At 37.2% G+C, this 17,183-nt stretch overlaps 1 protein-coding gene across 1 annotated transcript in view; it reads right to left on the bottom strand.

The window, feature by feature from the left end:
* Positions 1 to 17,183, bottom strand: part of adgra2 (adhesion G protein-coupled receptor A2) — a 99,110-nt gene that overhangs the window by 59,630 nt on the left and 22,297 nt on the right. The window contains exon 2 of the mRNA XM_084087257.1: positions 1,951 to 2,022. Coding sequence (XP_083943383.1) covers positions 1,951 to 2,022 — 72 coding nt within the window. The remainder of the gene's footprint in view (positions 1 to 1,950; positions 2,023 to 17,183) is intronic.

Raw genomic sequence — 17,183 nt, 5'->3', positions numbered from 1 at the left:
CGTTAAAGACGGCAAGCGATGATCAGGAAGCAACGTGTAGTCTGACATGTCAACGACATGACGAGTTTAGGAGTCAAAATCGCATATCTGACAGTGACTATCATAAAAGACAAAAATATTGTGTAGACTGAACAAAGCACTGGGTTTAATAATCACATCTAATGATAACATCTAATTAAACCACATCTAATGATAACATCTAATTATCTAACCTACGATACAGCAAAAATCCTGATGTATTAGAGCTTTAATAAAACTGCATTATATTATGCATATTAGCATGGGAAACAAGGAAAGACTCCAAAAATGTGGCTCCAAAAATGCAGAATACAATTGGTTTCTTTGAAGATTTCCTATTTAAAGCGAAAGGAAATTATGTTTTCCTAATAGAGGTATAACATCCGTAGTTTTACTAAAACACCCCTACCCCCATCCTAACCCAGTTTAACTACAATCCCAGGTACGAGTGCCTGTTTGCGGGCACGGCTCCAGTTTCTCTGACCTTTGACCTCCGCAGCTCCCCGGGGGTCTTGTCTGCACTTGCAAAAACAAGCAAATCAGATCCTTTTACCCCAAACAAAACACCTACATACAGAGAGCAGCCCTGTCTTACACACACATGGCTAATCACTGCACACGTGCACACATGAACACGAGCACACGCACGTGCGCACACAAATGACCTCATACACACACACAAACACTCACAAAAAAAAACAATTTGTAGAATTATAAAACGTTTTAGTCCACTAAAAATAATATTATATGTTGTTTTAGCCATTGTCACCATTTTTATATATGCAGGCTTCACACAGAATGCATTTTTTCATTCCACTGCGCTACTTTTCCACTGTTTTTCAATGTCATGAGCTACACGGATCTCTTTACATGTTTGCGTTCACGTCTTTTTCAGCGTCTCGCGCTTGACACGGCATTCTAAAAACGAAGTTAAACTTCTAAAAAAAACGTGTCTCTAGACCGTGTGCTTTTTTTTTTAATCATTCCACTGACAGCACAAATGCGTTCTGTGTGAACCGGCCCATAAAGAGCTACAAGACCATTTTATTCGAAAATAATATAGCCTAGCTGTCAGTATCATGCAACAATACTTCAGGTCAGTCAGCAACAGAACATATTTCTTCCTCCTCCAATCCCTGGCAGCCTCCTCTCCTCCTCCTCTATTATCTCTCCAGACTGAACAGTTTTTCACAGAGTGATACATGGAGGTGTAATGAGACTGTTTCCTCTAGAGTTCTGTGATAATCACGCGTACTGACCGTTCCTCCCTACTGTATCATCACACTCACAGATAGCAGCAAACAGATCTCTGGCAGCGTTGACTTCAATATTCAGTATGAAAATTAAAGGAACATTCTGGTTCAAATTAAAGTAAAATGATGTTATCATAATAATTTGGACTTGTTGTTCATTGAATTTAACTCTTTCCCCGCCATTGATGAAAATGTCCGTTATATGTGAGACTACGCTTCCCCGCCATTGACATTGTTGTCAATGTTATACGTTAGGGGGCGCTATTGCGCATCTTCTGAAAGAGTACTAAATCTCCTGATCAAAACACAGACGAAAATAATCAGAAACAAGCGATAGCATATGTAAGCAGATGAACATGTTAAATAACGCGATCATCAACATTAAACAGCATATAAATCAAAATTGCCTTTAAAAGCAGAGTGTCTGTTCTTTCTTTTGATATATTGCATAATCAAATACTATTCATAAAACAAAAAATACTGGGGGCCATGAAACTTTTGTGAAAATGACCAAAAATGCTGCCGGTGAATGCCTGTTGAGTAACGTGCATTTGAATGTTTTAGCACTTGGCTCTAAAATGACTCAAAATGCCCTTCCCTAGATAGACGGCACACATCAAAAACACCACTAAGCCTCGCAATGGTGATGAAGATGATGGCGAGAAAGAGATTTACTTACAGCTTCTCGAGGGAGTACAAGCCGGCGAAGGAGCCATTTTTCAGGACACGGATACGATTGTTGCTCAGATTTCTGTGAAGAAATGCAAAAGCAGAGATGAAATGAGTCATTGTGATGACAGTCACTAATCACACATTCACAGACAGCGATGTAAAATAGAATCCACCCATGCATCCAATGAAAACAGGCCTCACTCACACACTGTCATACACACCCCTTGCCAACACGCATGCAGAACCAAAACACACAAGCGCATGTCCAACACAAACACGCATAACAGTAAACACCCTGACACAAACGTGCTTATATGGCTAGGCACCTCAGACAAATACGCTCACCAACTCTCACAAATATTCTTCATTTGCTGCCTTCAAACCTTTAGATTCTGGTATTTATACACCTAAGAAAGAATGCAGAAGTGCAGACTTGCTACTGCCAGTACATACACAGACACACTGCTGTGAGCATGTACTGTAAGACCTACTGCTGCTGCACCAATAGCATATACTGTATGAAATTTACCATAGCAGATCTATACAGGTGGAGCTGGGGAAGGTGGAGGGCTTCAAAGGAATTCTGAAAGCAAACATTGACCAACTATTTGAATGTTGAGGAGCAGCTCATTGGCTGCAGATGCAACAGGAACCAATCAGCTTGTGCCATGTAGTTAACTATGTAATTCTCACCAGTTTGTGTTTCATGACAGAACTTGGTATATATTTTTTTGTAAAGTGGATCTGTTTATGTTTTACACCTCAGACAAATACTCTCGACAACTCTCACACATATTCTTTGTTTGCTTCATTAGATTCTGAAATAAGAAATAGTAGGGCTGTAAAAGTAAGCTGTGTTTCATTTTAACACATTTCCATCAAACAGAAACAAACATGTAAGAAATAAGGGGAGATATCCTGAAAAACTATTTTTCTTGCTCTTCTTCTTTTCTTTTTTTATTATTATTGATTTATAGAGGTCATGAATTGAGAAATAAACATGTCCTTGATCTTTTGACATATAAAAGGTCATTGTACTATAATAATAAGTTTCAGATCTCAAAACTTCCTAGTTCGTCCAAAAGCAGCTTTTATTGATGCCAAGGCTCAGAAAACGTCTCGTTTCGTATTTTGTCACATTATTGCGTCATAGTGAGACGAAACACCGCCTATGGAGAAGAAGATCAATGCCTACTTCTACATCATTGTCTCTTTAGCCCCGCCCACTGATTCACACGTCATGTAGTAGTAAATACGAAAGAGATGCAAGTACACAGGATTACTAAAGCAACAAAATTATAGAGATGCCTCTGTGGATTACAAGACGTTTGGCAGTGCCAAGTTGAGGAAAAACACAGCCTTTGCATTGCCATTTTTGTGATCCTAGCATTAAGAAAGCGTGGATGAACTTTATTTTTAATGAAGTTCTAGTCAAGATCGCGTCTGTCCATTTGTTCGGTTCATTTTACTGCGGTTTTTAAACAAGACACAGTTAGACGCAGGCTTTTCAGAGAGACTGAAAATAAAAGATGATGCAGCGCCAACTACATTGGATCCGACAGTAATGTCACAACACAAAAGTGTAACAGTGTTTTTACCATGTGTCAACTATTGCTTTGTCTGATACAGATCATTTGATATGTACTGAGTATTTATACTGTAGCTTTTGTTTCGGCATTTATGGGGTTTTATCAGATACTGAAGAAAGCACATAGCTTTCTAAAGAAAGCTGCTTTTGTTGTTCTGATCCAAGTTATTCGCTGTTATCCTGAATTGAAGATTCAGTGAGCGACATCTGTTTTATCAGCAGTAAGACATTACAACACGTTTAATTGCATTTAAAACACAACACGACTATCAAAACTGAGTGTTTGAAAGAGAGGGTCAAAAACAGGATTTTTCCTGTTTCCTAAATTAGGATGTTTCTTGATAACATTATAAGTGGACCTCAGAGAATATTATACAATTTTAGCATTAAAAATGCAGTTCATGACCCCTTTAATGGTTTAATGCTTAGATGTTATGGCATATATTTTTGTAATGTAGATCTATTTCTATTTTAGTTTAAACTGTAGATTTATATTAGTATTATTGTTCACTTGGGTGTAGAATTATGTTCCTGTTTATGTTTTTTTTTTACTTTTTTTTTCTCATTTTGAATTCTAAATTGGCTGCGTACTTGGAAGTGTGGCCTTTGTCATTATTTTCAGCTGTAAATGCTCTTAATAAACTATTAAATTTGCTGATACTTTTGCGTGTTTCGCAAGCCAGAGGAAGGTTCGTTGACCGAATCGTTGCGAAATCCCCTCATTCTCAAAAACCATGAACAAAGTAAAAGAAAATACAAGCCAGACTACATTAGGTATGTAGATCCATACATATACCAAATCATAACCCATTTTGTCAGGACTCTTTTATTAATAGAAAATTCAAAAGAACAGCATTTATTTGAAATGGATATATTTTGTAACATTATAAATGTCTTTACTGTCACTTTTGATCAATTTAATGCATCCTTGCTGAATAAAAGTTTTAATTTCTTTAACAAAACCAAACCCTTAAATGGTAGTATAAGTCAGATTGTGTTTTTAAGAGTTTATTTTATAGGTGCACAAAGAAAAAGTGCCCATTGTTAAAGAAACACTACTATAATAATATGTAATATGTACTCTGTATATAAAGACAGTGTTTCACCAACAGAGAGGAAGAGCGTCTGGGAAAGGATGCTGCCCAAACATGATTTAAGCGACCCGTCAGCTATGAAGACAACGACATCAACTTCAGCCATCAGACCGGGCTGTTTCCAATTAATCTTCACGGCTTAATGGAGGGATGGAAAGGGCGAGGGAATGAGGAAGAGGAGGGGGAGGAAGCCATAATCTTGATAATCACAGTGGATACATTTTTACATCAAAAGGAAGTCGAGGTCCACATCAAACGCGCGCCCAGCTCTTTTCCATGACAATTATCCCTTTCGCCATTGGCTAATGGGCCTGAGACCAGAGAGAGTCTTATCAGAAGGAAGAGAGGAAAGAGAAGAGGAGGAGAGAGAGACGTTTGGATGCTGGTATGGATAAATCTCACGAGTAAAACCGGTTTGGATTAGGTTTGTGACTGACATGGACAAACAAAAACAAACAAACGCAAGTAAACTGATCCCGCCGTTGTGCGTGTTATATGTCAGATCTATTTCTGTCTGTCCTTAAATCATATATGGAAGCAATGCATCAAAGAGGCCATACATTACAGTTATTTTCCCACAGTTTATGGGTCGTTTTAGGCAAAGTTTTTATACAGTACAGCAGCCACTGCAACATGATAAAAACAGTAACGTTCAATAATTTATCAGTTGACAAATAACATGCAAATTCACTTTTTCAAGATCAAATTGGGTCCAAAAGTCTAAGACTTTGTAAAACCGGGATTCAAATAACAGCGAGATTCATTTAAATAATACATTTATATTTAAACTGTTTTCACAGTCAAGGCTTAAGCTAGTCCCAGACTTAAATGCGCGTTTAAGATGTTTTAACTGAAAGCAACTTGCACTGACATAGTACCATGTTTTGTCTCAAGATGCACACCAGTAATGTTTTTTTCTAAGGCACGTTTATAAAAGCTACTTAAATGTCCTAATTGAACTAAGGCCTAATGCTGGCTTAATCTAAGCCCTGTCTGTTAAACCGGACCATCATTTCTTTTCAAGTCTACATGAAAAAAATAGGCCAAAGAGACGTCAGCGGAAAAGGAAAATAATTTCACAGGAAAGCAGACTTTTATGTTTTGATCAAAGATTGCAAAGACTAACATTTATTTTCTTTGGAGCAGCATGGACTGGACCAGGAATGACAACTTCATAAGTTGCAATGAAATGTAAGTAGTGACAGATCAGCAGGAGTGAGGTTTAAGAAGTCCTTCAAATGTCACCAGAGAGAAGGTCCAGTGTTTTGATTAAACATTACGAGGTCAAAACATCTTTAAAAAATTAAACATGAATAGATGAATTGGGGTGAATCATTTAAAGGTGCCATAGAATGTGAAATTGAATTTATCTTGGCATAGTTAAATAACAAGAGTTCAGTACATGGACATGACATACAGTGAGTCTCAAACACCATAGTTTTCTCTTTCTTATTTAAATCTCGTTTTTGAAAAACACCCCTGAAAAACGGGCGAATCTCCACATAACACCAACTGTGACGAAACCGATGGGATCATTAATATGTACGCCTCTAAAAATTTGCATATGCCAGCCCATGCTCAGTGCCAGGCGGAACTGCACAGCCGAATCATCAGAAGTTCTGCAGGTGAAGAAACAAGCAGGAGGAGGATCATAGGGAAAATGGCAGATCTATCTATAATCTATCTATCTATAATCGGATACCGCTACAGTTTAATTCGAAGTTGTTTAGTTGCTCTGCCCATTTCACCACGGACTGTTACAACAATATCAAGCAGCCAGGCTTCTCTCGGCGTCTCAAACGGACGAAGGGGGCAATTTCAACTAACGTTATATTCCCGCAAGCGGCAAGTAGGGATTTTATTAACGATAATTTACATTGTGTTATCTAGATCCAGCGCGATATTGTTTTTTCCTCGAGAGACATCATGGCTTGCAAACGAGCGAACGAAGCATGGCAGTTGCTCAGTGTTTGGTTGTACAAATGAACACAAAAATATTTTTTTGCTCCTTCATCCGAGCCTCCAGAGAACCAGTGGGTTATGTGAATTTCTGATGTGTAATTGTTCAAATTCAGACAGATAATCTTTCTTTCAAAGTCGTTCAACACTGTTTATGCATCAGTATATCGCGTTGCAGTGATAAGATCTTCATTCACGCGATCAACAGGCTGTCATCTGCTCAGTGCTCATCACTGAAACCTTTTATGTGATGGGAATAGATCTAAATACTTAAAAAAAAACTTCTCATGATTCGTTAATCCCGATAGCTGTAATAGTAAAAACATATAAAAGCTGTAATAGTAAAAGTTTTCCAGATAGCTCTACATGTAATGCCAGATATTTCATATGCAAGCATGTCAGCCAATCACAGCAGTGGGCAACAACACTTAAGTCTCACAGCAGACACGCCCCTTCAAACAGAGTGTTCAAATCAATGGATGAAATCAGGCTAGGAAATATGCCTTTTATTTCTAAATTATAACAAATTTTGATCTAAAAAACATACTAACATTATAAGGGCACCCCAGGAAACATTATAAAATAATAAAATAATCCATTCTATGGCACCTTTAATGCTGACTTTAAAAATGTAAATAGGGTCATTTAATTTCACGTTAGATCAATATAGGTCAACTTTTCTGAAGTAAATTTTGTTGGCCCTGCAGTGTTCATTAGCCCAACTTTTTATTAATGCAAAATAATACAGCAATTTGTTCTAAGCCTTTTAAAATAGTCAATACACCAACATACCAGTCTCATAACATAACAGTCTCATTGGAAAAACGTTCCTCGACCTACATTTCTGCTAAATAAAAAAATAAAAAAAAAGTATAAATTTACAAATCACTGCAGATTATTCACACAACATTATGAACACATATTATTGATTATTAAAAAGGCTTATTTTCATGTAGCGGTTCCTTGCACAGTTATGGCCTCAAAAACTTTTTACGATAGTGCATCATTTGTAACTAATACATTATATACGTTTGCATCTCATGCAGCTTGATATGTGTGGCTTTCCTGGTGTAGCAGACTTGCTCAGAGAAAGTCCAGTGAAACACGAGTTTCGACAAAAGAGCTCAAAGACTTGTAGAAGCAGCTAAAATGACATGGTTGCTTCAACAAATGTGTGACATGTTTGCTTGTGTTAAATCTATCGGGTATGTTTAGGGTTTAGTGTAGGTGGTACGTTATTTTCAAGCGTGATAGAGCTTTAATCTTTTAGCACCACTCACCTCACATTTCAGTTCAGAACTGCTGCGTAACGTACAACAACCAACGTAAACACACATTAAAACTGAACGCGCTTTTAACTCCACTCATTGGACATTTCACTTTGAAAGTATTGCGAAATGTGCAAGAAGCAATGTGATTTCATTTTGCAGAGATGTTGCCGCCGGCATGCTTTTCCAATGAGCCTGGGTTGCAACATACACTTGTATGTCTGTCTACATGATATGTTGCATAAAGCTTAAAAACAATTCCCTCTTTTACTCGCCCACATCAGACTTCAGACACTTCAGGCTTGTGCTTGTCAAAGAGTGACAACAATAAACACAGTAAAAGACACAGTAAACATGATCGAAATCACAGATGCATATCTTACAGTCTAAAAGACAGTTGATGTTGCACAGTCTGCTTTGACTTTTACCCAAGATGTCATTGGGGTATTATCATGTAATCTGACAATCGTAAAGGACTTGAAACATGCATAGTGTACACCTGGCTTTATCCAATCAGATTTTAGAGTTGTAATTATCCATTGCATAATTGCATAAATCCTGGAACTTTCTAAAGTGCGCGTTAGTGACTCATGTTCCTCTTTCGTCGGTCCTCAATGTGTCACAGCCTAATAGACCATAACTGGCTCTATATTCTCTTATCGTCAGGAAGTGTGTTACCAATCAGGACTTAAGAATGTGTTTGCAGTATGAGTGTGTGTATACGTTGAGAAAGAGTGTGTGTCTGCTTCCATTTGCAAACCAGCAGCTGGTTCATCTTATTTCCTGCCTTGTCACAGAAGTTAATGAGCAGATTTAACCAAAAAAGCATTCGAGGCAGCCACTTTTTTTTGTGCAAACACACCTTTTATGTAAAATCTAGTACCCTAGGACCCCTCTGGTTCTATTTACACCAATCCAAGCGGGATTCAAACCGATGTTTCCTGCATGGGAGGCGGGCACGTTAACAAGGAACCTATAGACCACAGCCTCTAACATTAGTCACTAGAGCGCCTCTTGAGGCCAGGAGAGTAAGATTTACTCGCACAGCCCTTACTAGCTGGCCTCCGTTACACTCAACCCCTAAACCTCACTCCAACTTGAGGGTTCTACTTGCACCACTCCGAGCGGGATTCGAACTGGAAAGCAGGCGCGTTAACTAGGGCGCTAAAGCATTAGTCACTAGTGCACCTCTTGAGGCCAAGAGTGTGAGGTTTACTCACACAGCTCTTACTAGCTGGCCTCCATTCCATTAGCAATGCCAAGGTCGTGGGTTTGATTAGTAGGGAATAAAAATGTATACCTTGAATACAAATAGGTCACTTTAGATAAAAGCGTCTGCCATGTGTGTAATGTAAACAAACTCACTACACAGTTACTACAGTTCTGTTTTGTCAGAACTACAAAATCTGCTCTTCTGTGACCAGGGCCGGATTAACATAAGGGCTAGGTGGGCCCACGGGATTAGGGGGCCCGTGATTGGCTGGAGGAAATGAGATTGTCAAATCATAGGTGGTTGATTTGTGTATACTAAAATAACAAGAAGTTATTGGAAAATGTGCCTGACTGATATAATTCACTGGCCAATCAAATTAACTCTACAATTTGCGCTATGACGTTGGGAAACCCCTCTATTCGTTATGCTTTCATATAGAACATGGGAATAAATCGCTCGCAGGAGTTCAAAAATGATGAAAAAAAAAAGTGATAGTGGTGCACAAAAAAGAAAAAACAAACTCGAAAGGCAGAAAAGGGATGCAAAAATTCCTAAACTAACTAACTACTTGGGTTCACTTTCATTCGTGCCCGTGGAAGACCCCAAGTGCAGCGGCAGCAGCCCACAGTTAGCTTCACCCTCCTGCCTCGTCACCGATCCGAGTGTTTTAGACGTCGAAGAACGGAAGCAAGCAGCTGAAGTAAGTTAATGAGTTAAGCACTATTTGGATGTTTCTCGTGGAGTCGTAAGGTATTTTCAATACGGGCTATATAGTAGGTGATTTTATTGCCGTCTGAATCGGACTGTCAGTGTTTTTTTCTCCCACCACCCACCTGCGTAAAAATCCCCGGCCGAATTACGAACATCAAGGTCCAATATATCCAAGGTACATGGGCATTTTTTGCCCCGATGAGTTTTTGTCTTATTGTAATATTACATAATATAAAATAAATATATCACACAAGTAAAAGCGCAGTTTTCCCCAAATATCAGCACAATTGCTAATGTGATATATGTTATGCAACAATGAGTTGACCAATAAGTTAACATTGAGAGTTACATTTTAGTTTATCGTCATTTCGCCGATGGAAATTCCAAAATGAAACCACAGCAGAAACAATCTCTGAAACTGATAGTGGTGATTCGTTACTGAATAATCTGCGTTTTGAACGAATGGGTTCATTTAATGATACATTGACTCCTCGTTTGCTTCGTCGTTGAATCAAACAGCCGTTTGAACAAATCGGATGAATGAGTGACTTGCTTATTAAGACAGTGACTTGCCGCCACCTACTGGTAGTTTTAGTTTCATACTTAATGTACCCTTTAATTAGAAATTAAAAATTAAATATTTTTATATTTAAATATTAAATAAAATAACAATCATAGCATTTATGTAATTGTAAATGCAGTGTAAATGTATTAATATTTTTTTTACAGATATCCGCATGAGAAACAATTACCATCTAGGGCTTTAGAAAGCAAATGTTTTATTAATGCTTACTTTGTCCCTTTAGATAAAATGAGAGAAATAGCCATAAATGCACATATGGAAGGGGAGGGGGTAAAAATGTTTTATCAATAAAATGTTCCCAAAATGAACCAATAAATTATGTGGAGTAATTTTTATCATGATGTTCCATCAAAATCTGTGCAGTAGAGGGTTAATGTGTTAAATAGCCTGGACTACTTAGTGTGCAAAAATAATAATAAATAATGATAAAGAAAAACATTAATTAAATACATTGATTAAAAACAATAAAACAAATTTATTGCAGTAGAAGACTGTGGCGTGGCAATCAGATGAAAGGGGGCCCTTGGTGTTGCTATAGCCCCAGGGCCCAAAGTCCTCTTAATCCGGGCCTGTCTGTGACTATGATTTGGCTGAACTATGCTTAGATAAAACTGAGTGTGAAAACTGATCTCAACTCAATCTTGCCATTACTCTCAGTGTTGGAGTAATTACATTTGTCGCTTTTTACATTTGTAGTGCAGTCCAGATTGTGCTTTGTTAGCAAAAAAGCACTACTACTTAACATTGTGCTATTACCTAAAACCTATCAACAGATTTTCACAGCTGTTTTTTGTATGACTAATGCTAACGCTAGCAACCGCGCTAATGACTTCCCGCATATGTGCACATGTGTGGACAAACACACAGCTAAACTACATCCTGCCATCTAATTAAAGTAAATTAAAGGGGACATTTCAGAACCAACACAAGTGCCCCGAAAGCGAGTCTCTGTGTTTTGGCTCAAAGTGAATGAAAATGACATCTTGCCTTTGTCAGGTCATTACTAAGGGTGACTACTCCAAACCACTAACCGACTGCAGTCATCCTACTGTTGCAGGATGTAGGGAGGATCAGGACACACAGTACTGGGACACGGCCAGCCGAACAGATCTTCAAATAGCTCTTTGACCCTGATCTACCCCGCCTGATGCTCTGGTCGGGCACACCAACCGTCAACTAACTGAAGCCAGACACGAGATAAAAGCTGAAAACCAGACTGATCTACTGCATAATTTAATACAGAGAGAGACTGAGAGATATCACTGGCAAAAACACAAACGGTTAATTGGACCCAGAGACTATAGAGCTATAGATAGTAATGAGTCAGAAAGCGTTTAGACAGCGAGCGTGTGGAGGTTGTGTGTCACGTAAGGTCTTGGGTTGCTGTAAGTGGCTTGCGTGAGTATGTTTGTGTATATTCATTAAGTCAAGTCAAGTCATATTCATTTATATAGCGCTTTAAACAATATAGATTGTTTCAAAGCAGCTGTACAGTGATAATAGGAAATTACAGTAACAGGGATTGTTTTGGCTTTACAGCAGCTCTAGAATTAAGTTATTGTCCAGCTAAAGTTAGTTTTTGATTGATTCACTTCTGTTGCAAAGATCATTAGTTATTAACTTAGGGGCCGCTAACACAACACCGTTTTAACTGAAAACAGAAAACCTTTAATGCGTTCTGGCCGTTCATGTGCACGACAACAGTGTTTTTGATACTATTTTTGATATGATATGATACATACAGTACATGACTTCATTTTGTAGTCATATAAAACTTATATTATGTGAATCCCTTTTCCAAAATCTGGATTTTGAAGAAGCTGTTTCTGTCTCAAAGTAATAAAAAAGGTAATTGTGAGGTAAAGTTTAAAACAAGAAATAAAGTAAAATTGAGAGATATATCAAAATCAAGTCAAAATGCAAAATATAGTGCGATATAAAGTCCCACTTGTGAGACATATCACATTGTGAGATAAAAAAGCAAGTTGGAACATGAAGTCAAACTGAGTTATAGTCGCAATTATAGTCGTAATTCAATAAATTGAATTATATAGCCATAATTTATATATAGTCACAACTGTGAGATATGAAGTCACAATTTTGAGTTATGAAATTGAATTAGCTATAATGTATATATAGTCACAACTGTGAGATATGAAGTCACAATTGTGAGTTATGAATTTGAATTATATAGCCATAATTTATATATAGTCACAACTGTATAAAGTCACAGTTGACGAAATGCAGTTACTACACATTCCATTATGTTATAATGGTGCAATTGAGAGACATAACCTCACAATTGTGAGATATAAATTCATGAGAAAAAAAGCCTTAATTGTGAGAAATATTAGATATGTGAGAAATGTTTTTTTTTGTTTATTTTTTTTACTTTGAGGCGGAAACAGACTTGCATAGGATCTTATATAAGTAAACAAACTGCATTGTTCTCAATAGAACAGCAGGCAGGGATCCGCACAAACTGACACCCGCATACGAAAATACACACACCGAAAAACATGCTGCGTACACACACGCACACAAGAACTTGAAGCGGTCCGCTCTGTAAACAAACTGAAACAGGCGGTGCTCCTGTTCAGCTAAACAGGAAGTGGAGAAAATGAGCTGTTTATACAGAGCTTGGCTGACTGAGGTCAGAGGTCAACCCCAGAGCGCTTCCTGCTCTGCTGTGTGATGGACAGGGCAGAGAGCGAGAGCAGGTGGACAGCAGAATGAGGGGAAGAGATAAGAATGATATGACAAGAGACAGATAAAAGCTAGGAAGAGAGGAAAACAGGGAGGAATCCAGTTAGAGGATGAGAATTATATATAAAGAGAGCAAAAAAAAGAGAGAGATATTTAATGTTTTTAAGTCTCTTCAGCTCACCAAGGCTGCATTTATTTGATAAAAAAAAAAAAACAGTAATACTGTGAAATGTTATTACAATTTAAAACAGCTTTACTATGTGAATATAGTAAAGTGAAATTTATTCCTGTGATCAAAGCTGAATTTTCAGCATCATTACTCCAGTCTTCAGTGTCACATGATCCTTCAGAAATCATTATAATATGATGATTCGATGCTCAAGAAACATTTATCATTATTATCAATGTTAAAAACAGTTATTTACATTTTTATTTCAGGATTCTTCGATGAACAGAAAGTTCAAAAGAACAGCATTTATCTGAAATAGAAAGCTTTTGTAACATTAAACGTTAAACAAAAACATGTTTTTGGGGGGAAATAAAAGAAATCAATACTTTTATTCATCAAGGATGAATTAAATTGATCAAAAGTTACAGTAAAGACATTTATAATGTTACAAAAGATTCTATTTCAGATAAACGCTGTTCTTTTGAACTTTCTATTCATCAAAGAATCCTGAAAAAAAAATTACACAACTACGTTCAACATTGATAATAATAATGAATGTTTTTTTTTTTAGGATCAAATCATGATGTTAAAATGATTTCTGAAGGATCATGTGACACTGAAGACTGGAGTAATGATGCCGAAAATACAGCTTTGATCACAGGAATAAATTACACTTTACTATTTTCACATAGAAAAAAAGCTGTTTTAAATTGTAATAATATTTCTTATTGTATTTTTAATCAAATAAATGCCGCCTTGGTGAGCAGAAGAGACATCTTTTAAAACCATTAAAAATCTTACCGATCCAAACCTTTTGACTGGTAGTGTATAAAATACTGCATAAAGAAAGAAAGGAATCATTAATGTAAGTGAACTGAGGGAAAGAATTGTGACAAAAAACAGACAAACACTAACTGGTCCTTCTTACTAGTAGTGGCTCTGTCCTTCGAACAGCAGACCTCAGTAAAACAGCAAACCTACATAAACCAGACCAAATTCTAAAGCTCCATAATTGAATTGTCAAGCTTAAAAACAAAATCAGCAGTGACATGTAAGACATACACCATCAGTCATCTGAGCTCTGATACCACTCAGCGTGTATATAATCTATAATAATTATAATTACATCAGGGACAAATGCGTCTTCATGCGTCCCTTCATACATTAGTAGAGGCCATGTGAGCCATGTCAAATATCGTGCATTAGCCTGATGGGTTTTGAAAGACTTTGCTCAAATATATTGTATCACAAAACTGCTACAGTAGAATAACTCAAGATTGCACCGTCCTGCTGAGGTGTGGAGCAAATGTGATGCAGTCTGTCAAGAACGAGTGTTTCCTCTGTGACTGCAGCGGTTTTCAGTTCCTCCCCGTTTTTTGCCACTCGCTGGAGTGGTTTGGCTCAATTTGTCTCCTCAGACCGCAAGGCCTCCGAGACCAAACAACGGTCCATGTCAGTTTGTCCCTCGGACAGCTAAATGGCCTTGTGCTTAGGAGACCTGAAACTTTAGAACAACTTATTCTAGGACATCCTGAACAATGTCAGACGTCCTATAAGACAATTTTGTCCTACAAGACAAACACACACAAGCACGTGTGCAACACACACACACACAACAGGTCAATTGGCACAATGTTACCTCTTGAGAAAAGTACACTTTAACATACTTTTAAAAGGAGTATTATTACAGAAATAATTTACTTTAAAATAATATACTTAAGTGCTGTCATGTTTTAGACACTTTTTGGACAAATGTATTCATTAATATTAAATGCAATCAGTTGAATTTCTGAGTGCTTTTTTTGGCCCACGTAAATTGGACTTAATCTATGATAATTACATATTTAAAAAATACTTCTATTGCTTTTGAAATATGGTTAAAGTCTACTGCTGAATGTACTGAGAAGCATTTATGGTAAACTAGTTTATAGTTTAGAAACTAAGTATAAAATAAGTACACTTTATTGCCATTTCATTATTTTGAAACTTATATATCATCTATTACATATATTTGTACTTACACATTTGTAAAGATGAAGTTGCCATTTTAGTAGTACATTTTAAATATATTAACTTTCAATGTATAAGTGCTTTACATTTTATTAAAACCTTATTTTTTAAAATACATTAAAACAAGAAATAAAGTAAATTGTGAGATATTAATTACTTTTATTTTTAAAATAAAACTTTTAATTTGACATGATTACAAATAGAATTTTTTTAAACTGCACATAAGTGTGTTTAGAAACAGTCATGAAAGTTTACGCTCTTTAAGTACACATGAGTGGCCCTTTATGTTACTAATATTATATTATCTGAAAGTATAGTTTTATAAAAATATACTTTTCAATATTCGAAGTACACTACAAGTGCACATTCAATACCTTTCAGTGCATTTCATTTTTACAAGGGACCAGAGTCTCCTCTCTTTCTTCCTTATGAAAAGATACCAACATATTACATTTACCCAGATTCTTCCCCAATGGAAAACAATTAAGGAGATTAGCAGCAAACCCAACATTCGTCATGCCTTTATTAGTTTACATGTGCATTACATGTGATTCTTGGTACAATAGCTGTCTAACGGTACTTTAGCGTCTTTCAGAGTCATCTCATAATATGACTTCATTTTCTCTATACCTCTGGAGCCAAACAGAAGAACCGCAGACTGGATGGGAATCACACAGTGGGATTTAAATGTAATAATACTGCGCAGAGTTTAGCCAACAAGCTCCCATTAAAGACCTCCACTTTGCCCGAGACGCCTACGGCACATTATAACTACTGCTTATTGACCTTAGAGGAGACGCCATGTTTAATTTGACACAAATGTTGGATTTTTTTGGTTACACTTTATTTTAAGTTGTCCTTGTTACAGTGTAATTCTACATTTAGGTACTGAGTATAATAAGGACAAGTTCGGTATTTTACACTTAAAGCCCTGTTTTCAGATTGTTTCTGATGAAATAGAACGGTTAAGATTGAAATTTGGACACATGCTGCTGGCCCGAGAATTTTCGGTTTCTGTGGTAGCACCCCCCCACCTCCACAATAGCTGCATAGGTGCACTGGAACAATCCTTCCTAAAACGCATTAAACTTTCGTTTACAAAGACGTGAAACTCACCGAGTGGTCAGGGGTGTTCACTGATATGCTCACATAAAAATCGCTGCAAAAGATGCTTTAATAAGACTTTAATAATTATGAAACGACCCCTAAAGTTTTGCTTGTATAGAGCTGTCACTGTAATACTTATGAGTGCAAACACCTCACTGTCCCTGCCACTGATACCTTCACATCTGTCTTCCACATTCACGGAGTGTCCAAAGAACTATCCGTATGTAAAATCTTTGGAGTGACTGCCGTCAGCACGGAATTGTGGCGAATGTCGATCTAGAGTGACGTGATGAACTCCGATATGATATGACTGCAAAATATCAGACCTGTATCTGATTCAGGACCACATATGAAAGTGGCTCAAATCAGAATCAAAAAGATCAGATTCCATGTGGCTTGTGCTGTTCACACTTCTGTCCTGATTTCTTCGAGGGGAGGGTCTATGGCTGGGTAAATCTATGTGATTTTTCAGATCTAATGGACAAAACAAGCTTGCGCAATTTACAAACTTTATGAATGCGACCGGAGACGACAGAAAAATATATGGAGAGCAGCAGTTATCATTATCGTGCTCTGATAGCCACAAGACAATGTAGAACACTGTGAGTGTGTAGTTAGAAATCAGGAATGGTGAGAGAACATCGTGCTTGATACGTTTTTGTCTTCAAACCAAACTTTCGTCTTCAGCCGACAAAGTTGAAATACGCTAGCGCGCTTCCCTTAATGTTTACGCGTTAGTTCAGTAGGTGGACAGTAGGCGGCGTTTTGTGGCTGTTCAAACACATTAGCATCTACACTACGACACTACATCTACACAATCCGATCAAATGCG

Source organism: Abramis brama, assembly GCF_963993115.1.
Source record: "Abramis brama genome assembly, chromosome: 16".
Lineage (NCBI taxonomy): Eukaryota > Metazoa > Chordata > Actinopteri > Cypriniformes > Leuciscidae > Abramis > Abramis brama.
Note: the sequence above shows the minus strand (reverse complement) of the source record. Positions and strands in the feature narration are given on the sequence as shown.